The 14,914-nt window shown below is 38.8% G+C and overlaps 1 protein-coding gene and 1 long non-coding RNA gene across 3 annotated transcripts in view; one reads left to right on the forward strand and one right to left on the reverse strand.

Annotated features, from left to right (window-relative positions):
- fbf1 (Fas binding factor 1) overlaps positions 1-9,529 on the forward strand; it is a 20,866-nt gene extending 11,337 nt beyond the window's left edge. For both annotated transcript variants that reach the window (XM_081368211.1, XM_081368210.1), the window contains exons 20-28: positions 23-162; positions 1,902-2,020; positions 2,566-2,688; positions 4,354-4,539; positions 5,599-5,775; positions 5,856-5,993; positions 6,884-6,977; positions 7,099-7,202; positions 9,377-9,529. In XM_081368211.1, coding sequence (XP_081224337.1) covers positions 23-162; positions 1,902-2,020; positions 2,566-2,688; positions 4,354-4,539; positions 5,599-5,775; positions 5,856-5,993; positions 6,884-6,977; positions 7,099-7,202; positions 9,377-9,445 — 1,150 coding nt within the window. In that variant the 3' untranslated portion in view covers positions 9,446-9,529. The remainder of the gene's footprint in view (positions 1-22; positions 163-1,901; positions 2,021-2,565; positions 2,689-4,353; positions 4,540-5,598; positions 5,776-5,855; positions 5,994-6,883; positions 6,978-7,098; positions 7,203-9,376) is intronic.
- Positions 9,455-11,296, reverse strand: LOC308692323. The gene is made up of 6 exons (XR_014030325.1): positions 11,160-11,296; positions 10,981-11,058; positions 10,697-10,732; positions 10,178-10,210; positions 9,856-9,902; positions 9,455-9,559 (listed from the first exon to the last, which is right to left on the reverse strand). It is a non-coding gene; the product is annotated as an uncharacterized lncRNA (long non-coding RNA).
- Positions 11,297-14,914: the final 3,618 nt, after the last annotated feature.

Raw genomic sequence — 14,914 nt, forward strand, 5'->3', positions numbered from 1 at the left:
CTCTCATCATGTGTGTGTGCAGGTCTCTGACGACCGTCATCGAGCAGATGGAGCTGTTCTCCCGCAGGCTGGGCGACCTGTCGTCTCGTGTGGAGAGTTCACATGAGCACACGGCTCAGGGGCTCGAGCTCGGAGCCAGACAGAGAGACCAGCAGCTCAGAGGTACATCTGTGAACACACACACACACACACGCTACACCACATCTGCTCATAGTTCGGCTCTGTTTACACCTGGTGTTAAGATGCGTTTCGGTCGATCGGATCACAAGTAGACGAGGGAGACACATTCACGTTTACACCTGGTGTTTTAATCCGTCTCTTTTGTCCACTTTCAACCACTTCTGTCCTGATGTCTTCGAGGGGAGGGTCTATGTGCGGGTAAATGTGTGGACTTATCAGATCTTTCCATCTAATGGACAAAATGAGCTAACACAGTTTACATATGAACGCACCGGAGACGACGGAAAACATACAGAGAGCAATGAGCAGCAGCTTTAGTTTCTGCTCTGACAGCAGCAAGACCAGTCGAATGCTGTGAGTGTGTGTTAGAAATCAGGAATGGAAAGAGAACATTGTGATTGGTACATTTTTCATCTTCAAACCAAGCCTCGGTCTTCAGCCGACAAAGTTTAAATCCCGTCTGGCTAGTGGACTTCTCATAAATATTTACTCATTAGTTCAGTAGACGGAGATCAGACGGTCTTCTGTGGCTGTTTGAACACATTTGATCACATGAGCGTTTACACTACGAAAGCATTCCGGTCGAATGTGTTTTCAACTACCTCTAGAAGTGGTCAAAAGTGGACAAGCTCAAAACGTTTTAGAACCGTTTACACCTGTATTTAGTGTCGTCCACCTGTGATCCGATCCACCAAATCTTAATACCAGTAAACAGAGCATTTGAAGAATTTAGAAGCGCATGAAGAACTATAGGTGTGCAATGAAAATGCATCAAATAATTAGTTTTTCCTTGATGAACTATGGAAGCATTTTTCCGCCACAGAATAAAAAAAATTAAAAAGGTAACTGCGACTTTCTCACAATTCTGACTTTATTACTCACAATTCTGAGGGAAAAAAAAGTAAGATTTGTGAGATATAAGCTTGCAACTGCAAAAAAAGTCAGAATTATGAGATAAAATGTCACAATTACCCAATTTATTTTTTTATTCCTGGGCGTAAACAAGCTTCCATAATCAAGGGATACGAAGAGACAAAATTATTTTATTAGAATACAAAAAATTATAATTATGGAATTATGTGCATAGAATTAAATGCCAGATAGCCTACAGATAGCCTACATGTGTCCTTAATAATGCTGGACTTTTAATTATAAACAAGCCCGAAACACACCGGGACTCTTATTTTGAAATGTGTTCTCATTCAAACATATGAGGGAGATAAAACATGCACTCTTTCAACCATCTACAACACATTTCAATATAAACACCAAGAAAACAGTCATAATTCAATTAATAATTAATCTATTAGCATTAAATCTGAAGTAGTCAGTGATTGTAAACTCCTATGAAGCCACACAACAGTGCCATGCGCATGCCACTTTGAATGCGCAGCAATCATATTTATTTAATGATAACATCGCCTTTTGAAATTTAATAGTCATATTAAAGCATATGTTTTATGCATCCTGTTTTACAACCTCAAATGTAAGACCTCTTAATATGATCATTAAGACTTCTGTTATACCATTTAAGATATTTTTTTACCTGAAATATGAAAAAACTGAATTTAAGACGTTTTAAAAGACCCACGAGGACCTAATTCATATTCGCACGCGTGTTCCTGAACACCTTTTACAGTTCGCACACATCTATTTTTAGTCGTAACTCATAAATGTGAGTGAAACAAATGAGCTGATGTGACTGTGTTTGTGGCTCTCAGTTCTGCAGGAGCGTTTGAGTCAGCAGCAGCGCGAGATGAGCGAGGAGAGGTCACGTCTCAAAGAGGTCATCGCCAAGATGGACACACAGCTGGGCGAGCAGCAGAGACAGCTGGAGAAGGTGGAGAAACACCACCGCATGCACAACACACACTCAGTGTATATGCTCTGAACATCAGTCAGAACACCAGACTGTTTAACAGTCGCTTTTCCACCGTCGGGTCGAAGAACTTAACTGGCCAAGCGCATTATATGAGCAATGTAAACGCAAATTAATAATAAAATTAAAAGAAATATGCTAGACAGCAACAGTGTCGGCCCAGATCCGGACCACATCTGGTATGTGTGGATTCCAAGTTGAGTTGAGAAAGAAAACGCATGTGTAACAGTATAATGGATCCGTGCGTCAGCTCTTAAAGTGACAGCAGCCTAATATTCCTGGGCCAACACTATGTTGCTGTCTGGGATCTGATCATCCTCCATAACGCATCTTACATCTCATACCATCAGTAAACTCTTGCTTAATTTGAGAGCTCTGTTATCAGCCCCACAATGAGAAATTAAACCATATCCGTACTGACTGGGCCGGATCGGCACGGAATGGAACGGTCGAGCAACGAGAACGGGAAAAGCGGCTCATGATGTTATGCTGGTTTGTGTGTTTAGGAGCGCTGGCGTGTGACGTCAGAACAGGCCAAAGCAGAATCCTCTCTGAGAGGACTGGAGGAGGAGAGACGGACCATGATGCAACACTTCAACATGGAGAGAGAGGAGCTGGAGAAGGCAAAGGTCAGACACAAAATTACATCACATCACTCATTAAATATGAAGAAATGTATAAATTCCATAGTGATTTTTAGATACATATCGAATATATACACGATACCAGCTGCTCTTTCTCGCTCATCTCTCCGACAGCGAGTTTTACACAAACCCGCCTCCACTCACTCTCTCGTTTCTTTCGCTCTGGATGAATATAGTTGCTGTTACAGGGCTTGAATTTCGGCATGGGATTTTACGCATAATTTTACTAATTAAAGTGTGGCACATGAAGCCGCTTCTCAGCACTAAATTGAGCTCTTTTTTGCTGCTTATTGCTCTTAAACAGTCAAATACACACAGAATAATGTCACACTGCTGGTCTTGGCGAGCATTCACATAAACAGTCAGTTATGTTTTAAGGGAATGTAAACAGTTGGGAAAGAAAACGCATGTGTAACAGTATAATGGATCAGTGCGTCAGCTCTTAAAGTGACAGCAGCCTAATATTCCTGCCGCCAAATTATGAGATAATATTAAAAATATCTATATGGCAGATTTTCCCCCTTGGTATCGATGTCAAAATTGTTGCTGGTAACTTTGGCAACTAATGTGTATATATATATATATGTATATAATAGTTTCCAAAGTGTACCGGCCAAAGTTACTGTATATATGTATACTATATACTGTATATACACACACAAACACATACAGACAAAACAATTACATAATTTATACCAGATTTATTGTACCAACATTTACATTTAGTTATAAATTCTAAATTCTTGCATCACTAAAGGAAAGAGTCATGTGACAACAGTAACTCAGCAAATGTTTAATGTAGTAAGTCAAGTCAAGCCCTTTATTGACCCTGTACAGGAACAAGAAGATTATCTCCAGGTTGACTGAACTAAGTAGTATCAAAATAATAGCTGAAACTCCTGATGATGCATGTCATGGTCTTTGATTCCAGTGTGTAGTGTTCTGCACAAGTAGAAGTAAACACAGCCAGCGCTGTGTGCGAGTTGGCTGATGGACTGGTTCAGGGTTGATCTGACTCTCTCAAGTCAAGTCACCTTCATTTCTATAGCGCTTTAACAATATAGATTGTTTCAAAGCAGCTTTACAGTGATAAAAGGAAATTAAAGTAACAGAGATTGTTTTGGATTTACAGCAGCTCTAGAATAAAGTTATTGTCCTGCTAAAGTTAGTTTTGATTGATTCACTTCCGTCTCAATGATCATTAGTTATTAGTAACTTAGGGGCCGCTTACACAACACCGTTTCAACCGAAAACCAAAAACTTTGAACGTGTTCTGGCCGTTCATTTGCACGACAACAGTGTTTGGTGGCTCGAGAACGCAAACTTCAAAATCGGTTACAAGGTGCAAGCACTGAAAATTTTTGAAAAGTGTTATCTCAGCGTAAACTTCAAAAACGTGAATCTGTGAAAATGCTGACGTCGTGCACATGCGTATTACGTGTTAAGTCTATAGGTATGAGCGTTTCAATATATATGTGCGCAGGCGTGTAGTCTTTCTTTACAAATTGACATCACCAAATTACTTGTCTGGCCTTAAAAATTCATAATACAGAATTTTTAGTTGTTTCTGCGTGCGAATTGGAATCATTTTGATAACGCTTCTCTCTCTCTCTCTCTCAAACACACACACACACACACACACACACACAGAGCGCTCTGCTGGAGGAGCAGCAGTCCGTCATGCAACACTGTGCTGAAGAGCGGCGGAAACTAGCGGCCGAGTGGAGCAGGTTTCACACGCAGGAGAAGCTTCGACAGGAGCGGGTCGAGAGAGAAGCCAGCCGCCTCATGGAGAGAGACGCGCACAGAGAGGGATCCATCCTCAGCATGGCTCAGGTGTGTGTGAGACTCACCATCTAAACCTTCACACACTATCTGTACTGTATCAGCAGATCACAGCACAGGACAACAACTCAACGTGCATTCGTTCATGCTTTACGGCTAATATTAAAGGATTAGTTCACTTCAGAATGAAAACTTCCTGATAATTTACTCACCCCAACGTCATCCAAGATGTTCACGTCTTTCTTTCTTCAGTCGAAAATAAATTAAGGTTTTTGAGGAAAACATTCCAGGACTTCAATGGGGTCCAAAATTGCGGTTTCAGTGCAGCTTCAAAGGCTCTACACGATCTCAGCCGAGGAATAAGAGTCTTATCTAGCCAAACCATCGTCCATTTTCCAAAAATAAAACATAAACATTTATATACTATTTAACCACAACTGCTTATCTTGCACCACACATTACATAATCACTTTGAAAGGTCACGCGTTCTGGAACAAAAAAGTAGAGTAGGGCGAAAAAACTCCATCTCAATTCTTGTGAAGAAGCATATATTTATTCACTCTGTCAACTCGCCTAACATTCCTTGACAGTTTTCAGCATCCCTCCACTCACTCTCAGCTTGTTCTTCCACAGCCTGTAATACGGGGGAGTGCTTTGGGTTCGGGCCGAATACCGAGCCCGGAGCCTCTCCTCGGACAGCACGCCAAATATGCATTTATTTGCATATTTGGCGTTTTTGCATATTTGCATATTGCATATTTGCATAGGACAGCGCTCTTTGGTGACGTGGATGATTACGTTACTGTTGATCATCTGTCCATGCCCTGACAATTTGATTGGTCCGAACAGCTCTGGTTCGAGCATAATAGCTCCACAACGGATCAAGTCCAGACTGAACTTCCCGACCTAAAAATGTTGTGGGCGGGGCTAAGTGCGGCTGGCATCCATGTTAATGAAATAATACTCTAAATAAGAAACTAAAACTGCCAGTAGGTGGCGGTATATGTCTAAACGAGCAAGTCATTGAGTCGTTCAATTCGTTCAAACAGCTGATTCATTCAGGAATGAAGTAAATGGCAATCAATCCCAGTTTTCCTCTGTAATGTTCAGGAGCAGGCGGATCTGAAGCTGCGCGCCGGAGAGCTGAAGCAGAAGGAGGAATCACTGCTGAGAGAGAGAGACGGTCTGGAGAGAGAGAGACAGGAGCTGGACAGAGAGAAAGAGAAGCTGAGCGCCACGGCCCTGCGGCTCAAAACACGCGCTCAGGAAGTGGAGGCGTTCAGTAAGGTAACGACTGAAGCGCTGCGGTCAGCGTGAGACACACCTGATCATGTGACCCTGACGCGCTTGCTCTCGTGTGTTTGCAGCTGGCGTCCGAGCGCTTTGAGGAGGGAGAGCGAGCGCTGAGAGAGGCCAGACAGGTGGAGGCCGAACATCAGGCCAGACTGCGCAGCATTCATGCACAGGTGGAGCGGCTCAGACAACAGGAGCACAGCTTACAACAGGTCACTGATAAACACTGGCAAAAACATCAAAATACATACATAGACATATTTCTATATTGCTATTTATAATTATGAACGAAATATAAAATATTTTAATTTTATATATATATATATATATAAAACATTTTTTTTATAAATATGTCAAATATGTATATATTTGTGTCAATATTTATTATAAATTCTAAAATAAATATATACATGTTTATTTTTTAATATAAAAATAAATGTTTTTATATATATATATATATATATATATATAAATAAATATAGAAATAAACATTTATTTTTATATTAAAAAATAAATATATGTATATATTTATTTTAGAATTTCTATATATATATATATATATATATAATTTGATTTTTTATAAATATGTAAATATATTTATTTATTTGTATATTTATTTTAATTTTTTTGAATATAAAACAAACATATATAAAAAAATATTTTTCAATAAATATGTAATATACATGTATATATGTTTCTATATTTATTTTATAATTATAATATATACATATTTTATTTCTATTTTTTTATATATATATATAATTTCCCTATTTAATTGATTTATATATGAATCCAGTCATAAAAAGTGAATTTACTATATAATACAGAATGCCACAGAATTCTTTACAAAGTCATAATCGTAAAATTTTAACTTTTTATGACATTTTATGGAATGTCACGCAATCAAGAAACTTCTTCATCCATATTTTACTCTAATAAAAACATTTTATATTATTACAATATTTTTTTTTATTCAGCAAAAAAAATGAATGCAATGTGTCATTGTAAAGGAACTGCTTGTTACTGGTAAAGCTGCACTGATGCCACACTACTCAGTAATGTAGTCATCTAGTTACGTAACTCTGATCATGTGACCTCTCAGGAGCGCTTGAGGATTACGGATCATCACAGGGACATGGAGCGACTGAGACGCACTCTTCCGGTCAATCCAGTGACGTCAGCGCCTCTCATCCCAGGTACACTGTCCCTGTTCATTCCCTGCAGGCGTTCAGCGTCTCAGACAGTGAGTCACGTGTGTGTGTGTGTGTGTGTGTGTGTGTGTGTGTGTGTGTGTGTGTGTGTGTGTGTGTGTGTTAGATTTCTCTCCAGCGCTGACCAGCACACACCTTAACGCCGCTGTCGACCCGCTTCCCGGCGAACTACACGCCCGACTCGCCCTCATCAAACATACCGCTGAGAAGGTACAGTACGACACCCATGAACGTCACAATACGGTCACTTAATACCCAGTTTTCCCAAGTAATGACACGCTCTGATACCAGAGAGGACCATAACCATCAAACTCAGCACAGCATTAAAGAGGCTTAACATAGTATATACATAGGGATTACACTATGGTTGTACACTCGTTATTGCGGTGCATTGTGGGATTGAATGAGTGCACTCGATAACGTTCACTATGGTTTCAGACACGACTACAAATGGCTGTTCCCTCAAATAGAACCCTATTTAAGAGTATAGGGGGCGATTTCAGACACAGCCCAACTTTCAACAAGTTAAAATGGCCGCCTTCATTTCCTCTGTGAATCTCTACTACAGACTGATGAGTGCTCATCACAGTCCCTAGTGGCTGGAGTGTGTAATTATCATAATACTGGCAGGTGAACTGATCAAATCAGTCTCTGAGGTTCATCATGTACACTGAAGGCTTGTTCACACCAAGATAACTATACAGTATGAGAATTATAATTATAATCCTAATGGAATAGCAGAATCCACACCACAACAACAATGGTAACGACATAGAGGAACGATATTTTTGGAATCCCTTTCAGAACAATATTTTTCCAGCAACTGAATGATAAAAACATTGAAAGCCAATCAGAATCTGCATTCAACTCCACATTTTTATTCTCTTCACTCTACACTCTCAGTTAAGCGCGAGCTGCTGTGACATCACAATCAAGTTGAATTGTGGGATATAGAGCTGCTTGAAGTGACGCTCTCCCTCGGTCAGAATCTATCTGTCCATATAAACTTCTCTCGTCCACTTCACAAAGTTGAACGCACTTTAAAATGGTGGCGGGGATTCTCCTGAGGGGAAGCGCTTAGGGAACTACTCAATATGTACACTTCAGGCAGATCCATAGACCACAATGCAACTTGATCCATTGCCAGGTTCCCACCAGTAGTGGGTGCTGTGTCAAATCCTGTGACCATAGTAGGCGCTGTAGTGACTATAGGGTCAGGATTGGGTTAATACGGCACCTATACAGTCACAGAATTTGGTATAACATGGGCACTCATGTAACGTAAGCAATGATGTACATCTAAAAAATATGAATCAGAAAATCTACTTGCCTAATAATTCTGCTATGTTCAGTAGTCCCTATTTAACAGGACACAATTTTAATTAAGAAATAAAAAGCAGTTGCAAATGTTGTACAAAATACACATAGCCTACTCATCTTTGCACCAATACAATGTGCAACACTTTGTATTACCACCAAATAATATGTAATATCTAATTAATTTAACTTACAGTGGAATGTTTTCCTCAACTTCTCTCGACTTTGAGTCATGCGAGTTCCTGAACATGATGTGATACACTCATCCTCAAAGCGGTATACGAGATAGTGTGGGTTTAGGACACTGCAATCTGGCATTTTTAAGACACGGGACAGTCTTGCACACTTACTGTTGTGTGTACTCGCTCTCAAGTGGCCAAGATCGCAAGTGTGGGTATTTGATCAGGCCCATCATTTCTATGGCCATGAGTGATTTCTGACTCTTACCCATAATTCTTAGACTGTCCTTTTAGGGCTGCATTCAGAATATCACAACATCCTATTCTTACCATTTTCACAGTATATACTATATGTATGCATGGCATATTTGGATGAATCATTTAATTTGCCAAAATGTGCAGTATACAAATCCACAGGCATGAAACACTGCTTTTTTTTTGTGGCACATCAACCAGATTAAAAATATATATATAGGCTGCAGATGAAAGTAAAGCAAAATTTTACAGTTACAATATTTATTTGATGTTATCCTTTCATCTGCAATTACAATGTGGACTTTCATATAAAGATCAGTTTGGCAATTAACTTTATTAGGAGTGTCTGCCATTACATTGCAATGTTCAAAATACATAATTGGACTGGCAATAAATTACTTTTGTGGGTAAATGACTTGTTTTATCTAACACAGAACGGTTTATTTGATTAGATGCAATAAGGTAATAAAACCTCTAAAATGCTTCTTTAAATCCAGTTATTGCAGAGTTCAGCACAAACCAGTACAATCATTGGGAAATACTTTTTATTTCAACACGAGTTAAGTTGATAGCCATTATTACCCTAAAAAGACAACATCCCACACTAAGAGTTTCTGCTTATTCCTCTAACAGGACAGAGACTTCCTGCAGGAGGAGCAGTATTTCCTGGACACTCTGAAGAAAACATCATTCAACACATGACAGGAGTCATTTCATATCGTTTTACAATGTTTATTCTCATCAAATAAAGCAGATTTCAGTTATTCTCATGGTCTGTCGTCTCTCTCCAACACTCACGGCCACTGCGGGGCATTTCTGCAGAGATTAGGGGGAAAGTCACCAGTTAATTATACATCTAAAACAAATTATATATATATATATATATATAAAAAACCTGTATATAATAAGCCTCAGGTTACCATAACTCAACATGTTATTTTCAGACAGGGATAACTTGTTTCATCACAGGCTTGAATGTCTTAACGCTGATCTTGGGTCAGATTTGTTCCTTTATAATCCCAGAAAACATCAGAACTAAGTCTGACCCAAGAAAAGCATTAAACTGCACGTCTTAATCACTTTACAATAAATGTACTGTGATTGATACATACCGCTGTGAATCCCAGGGAAGCAGGAGCTCATGGTGTTTCTGCTCCGTCTGTGAAGAGAAAGCAGGAGTCAGACGAGTTTTACAGGAGATCACAGCTGCAGATTCACACTGGCTCTGGTTTCCTCAGAATATTTGGCCATCAGTTTTGGGGAGTTCAGAGGGCATCTCCAGCCGGGCCGGGACTCGGGCACATGGGGGGACAGAGGGTGGGTAGGCCCCAAAATACCACAAGCCACGGCCCTGCCTTCAACGCAGCGGTTTCATCTTCGGAAGATTCAGCCGAATGTGTGAGAACAGTGAGAGGATTGAGAAGAGATATTTACCGGCTCAGCACTGAATTAGATCCAGACGTTCAGCTGAAGAGAGGGAGAGAGATCATGTGATCAGATTCAGGGGTTCAGAAGTGATGGACTTCATATCTGCACATTGTGTCTCAGAAAGAATTGGCTTTGCCATCGTCAGTTATCGCATCAGACGGCACTTCCTGTCTCATCACACAACACAGTCAACTTTATATATAAACAATGCTTTTGAATATGAAGTGACTGAAGTAAACTAGTGACTATTTCTCTAAAAATGCAAACAGAGCGAGGGTTTCAACTTCTCTGAAATCACGATTAACAAGAACATGCAACTCAGTTCAAGAAATTACAGCAGCTGCAGCACTTCAATCAAAGAAGTGGCCAAGTATTAAAGATTAAACGGATATTTGAATTAAACGTTATTTGGCCAATATTAAACTGGGACTTGAACATGGAAAACTTAAATGCAGCGTTTTCATCTCAGGGAGATTCAGCCGAACGTGTGTGAGAACAGTGAGAGGATTGAGAAGAGATGTTCACCTGCTCAGCACTGAATCAGAAACACCAGACGTTCACCTGAAGAGAGAGAGAGATCATGTGATCAGATTCAGGGGTTCAACAGTGATGGACTTCATATCTGCACATTGTGTCTCAGGATCATTTTGGTTTGCCATCGTCAGTTATCGCATCAGACGGCACTTCCTGTCTCATCACAGAACACGGTCAACTTTACACAAATACATTATAGGCTACACACATATACATACAGTACTTTATAAAATTAAATATGGTGTTTTTATATAAAGAACAAATGCAACACCCACCAATTCAGGGAACTGTGTGACATAAATCACAGTGAATCCGCCAACAGAAAATGCAGATCTAGTCACATTAAACTGGGCCTGCAGAAAGACAAACGTGCAGAGTTCAACACTGACCGCCATTACTGCACGTGCACGAATAAACCATGTGCGATTAATAAATCCCCTGTAATCAGACTTACATTAATCAAGGTGGCCTAGAAGCGCTGTGCTCGCATCTTCTTCGCGTGAGATTCATTATGAACACGTTTTAATGGAGATAAACTCTTTCTTGTGTCCGTGGAAGAGCTCCTGGTCCACGAGGTGAACGGAGAAAGAGAGCGAGGGAGAGGGAGCGAGCGCTTTTATACAGCGGACACGTCACGGACCACGTGACAAGTGGGCCGCTCTCTGCTGAACGGAAAGGGGGCGTTTTCAAACCGGGAGAGGTGTTTTTTTAACTATCCAAAGACCATTCATTATTATTTTTTTTATTTTATTTTTCAACTAAGATCACGAGAAAGGAGCTTATTTCAAGATCATGAGAAATAAAGATATGCTACATTTTTATATAGGCTAAGCATACAACATATATCAACATTTGAAGTGAATCAAAACCTTTCATCAAAGTTATACATGAATTGCCTTAGACAACTTTAACTTTTTTGATCCACTTCAAATGTTGACGACTGTAGATATAGATGGATACAGGAGTTTTTGTGTAAAAACAAAAATATATATTTTGTATATAGCTATTGTATAGTCTTTATTTTACATAATGCAACACATTTTATTCGTCATTTATAATAATAGCCTAATAATAATAATAAACATTTATTTGTTTAGCACTTTTCATACACAGAATGCAACTCAAAGTGCATCTCAAGTATAAAAACAAATAATAAAAAAACAATTTCACACAATATTAATATAAAATATTCAAAAACAGCTAGGCTATGAAAGGTGCACAATGCAAAATAAAGAAATTGGCAATACAGTTTCACCACAATATCAATATAAAAATACTCAAAAACAACTATGAGAGAATCAGAAGGTAAAATAAAAACATAAAACAGACACACAACTTTACTCAATATAGTTATATTGATAAACAACTTAAAAAAGATATGTCTTAACCTGCCTTTTTAAAATGTGTGTCAAAATATGTGTCATTTGTCTGGACTTATTAACTGCAGTCGCCGACATTTGTAATTTGAGGTTGGATTGGGCTACAAGAATTACCATCAGTCAAAAACTATATAGGAAGCAACCTTACACGGATGATGATTTTCAATTTTGAACATCAAAAGAGAGAAAAAAAAGAAACTAAGTAAATAAAATCAATACAAAAAAAAAAAAAAAACTTTTCCCATCCCACCCCCCACCCTCTTCCCTTGTATGGTTCTCAGTTTCCTTTCATTTATATCTAAACAGCCTAAATACAATTTATACATACACCCATCTATACATACCTATATAAATCTACACATTACTCACAACAAATGCATCAATGATATACAAGATAAACCTGCAGAGGGCTAATTTGAAGCCGGTCCAGGAGGGCTCATACTATGGTCAGCCAAGTCCAGAGAAGGCAGAATGTCCGTGAAGGGGCCCCAGATTTCTCTAAAGGCTGCATGCTTCCCTCTCATATTATATCATATCTTTTCGGGTGTGCAGTAAGACACAAGCTCATTAATCCAATGTCTTATTGATGAATTTTCAGATTTCCATTTGATCGGAATACAGTTTTTTCCTGCAGTGCTCGCAAGTAAGACAAAGTATTTCTTGTAGTAGTTCGCATTAACAGAGCTTGTGTCCCCCAGGATCCATAGTTTTGGGTCCTGTTCAATTTGACTTCCTATTACCCTTGAGGTTAATTCAATGACACGTTTCCAAAATTCTTCTTTCATTGGGCAACATAGCATATGTATAAGATCACCATCGGTCACTTTACATCTCTGACATTTGGAAGAAATGTTGCTGTCGATTTTATGTAACCCGTAGGGGGTGTAGTATGTCCTATGGAATATATTAAATTGAATTTGTGTTTTGTGGAGGTTAGCACAGTCTGTGCTTGTTCCAATAGATGACGCCAATCTGCCTCCTCATAAATACAGTCTAGGTCTTTTTCCCATTTCCCTTTAGCAGCTGTTTTATCATAAACCGGTAATTTCAACTGATGATACCATATATAGAAGATATCCCTTTTGTTGATCCGGTGGGTTTCAAGAGGAGTTTCTTTTGGGATACATGGGAGTATTTCTTTGGATTTCTCCTTAACCCAGTCTCTAATTTGTAGGAATTTGAAGAAACTATCTTTGGAAAGGTTGAAAGTTAGCATGTATCATCAATGTATAAGCTATGTGGTGTGAGAGGTTGGGATTACCCCACAAAGGTGCCCTTCTTAGAAAATAAACATTTGTGTCGAGAAGTGAGTGAGATTCTTGCCAAGCAGCAAATGTGTTCAGTATTATTGAGTTATTTGTGAGTGTAAACATTTTTGTGTGCCTATGAATGGAATATCCTTTAAAGACTTATAGACAGGATCTCATGTTGTTCTGTTGGGACCCATCTAACCTCACTGTTCTCTGCATGCAGACAGATCCAAATCGATCTGTACTGAGAAGCAAGATAATAATTCCTAAAATTTGTTAAGTTGAGTCCTCCCCTTGAATATGGAGGCTGTAGAGAAATGAGTTTGACCCTAGGGTTTTTTCTTTGCCATATAAAAGGAGTTAACATTTTGTTAAGCTCTTTAAAGAAACTCTTGGGAACATTCATCGGGAGACATTGAAATCGATAAATAAACTTAGGCAAATTAATTCTGCCTATGAGAGACAGTGGAAGATCAATCCATAATTGAAGGTTAAGTTTGGTTTGTTCCAATAGTTTTATATAGTTCTGTTTAAATATATGCTCATCCGATTTACCAATTTGTATCCAAATATTTGAAACTAATACTGCACCATTTTAATGGGTCGGTGAGAGTTCTAATATTATTGTCCTGTATATTTAGTGGTAAGATCTCACTTTTAGTGTAATTTAATGTATATCCTGAAACTGCACTATATTCTTTGAGGCATTTTAATAGAGGGGGGACTGATGTTTGTGGATCAGTTATATATAATAGGAGATCATCTGCATACAGAGAAAGTTTATGTTCATTTGTGCCATATTTAATTCCTGCTATGGAGGTGTTAGAGCAGATGGTGATGGCTAATGGTTCAACTGCAAGTGCAAAGAGCAGGGGGGAGCTTGGACAGCCTTGCCTGCATCCTCTGGATAATGAGAAAGTGTCATTTGGGCATTAAAAAGTGTTTTAACATATTGAGTGAATTTCTCTCCAAAGCCCATAGCCTCTAGAGTCCGAAATAGAAAGCTTGGTTCAATCCTGTCAAATGCTTTGTTTGCATCCATAGACATTATTAGCATAGGATTTTGATCAGGTGTTTATTAATGAGCAAGGCGACACCTCTTGCTTTTGAGGAGTAGGAAGAATAGAAAACATTACCCATACAGTCTCTGCGCATGTTTTAAATGCTCAGAGTCAGTGAGGTGGCTCTCTTAGATAAAGGTAATGTCTACATTTTGCCTCTTTAAATATGTCAACATTTTCTTCCTCTTAATTGGTGAGTTGACCCCTCTTATATTCCAAGATATACATGTTAATTTTCCCATAATATAAGTTCTTCATATAAATGTCTCAGAAGGATAAGTATCATTCTATTCGGCTCTAAGGATGTCTGAATACATTCCTGCATTGAGTTTAGAGGTAGTCAAATAACGAACAAGGGTATAATGATAAGACTGAATCTGAACCTGAGAGTAATCTGGATATGTGTGTAAGTAGAAGTTCGAGTTTTAGTGAGAAACCATACGTAACCCCAAAACATTAAAGTAAAAACCTGCCTGGTAAAGCCCCTGTAACAAAAACTCATTAGGTAGGTATGTGATG

Source organism: Scardinius erythrophthalmus (genome assembly GCF_964197995.2).
Source record: "Scardinius erythrophthalmus genome assembly, chromosome: 1".
Lineage (NCBI taxonomy): Eukaryota > Metazoa > Chordata > Actinopteri > Cypriniformes > Leuciscidae > Scardinius > Scardinius erythrophthalmus.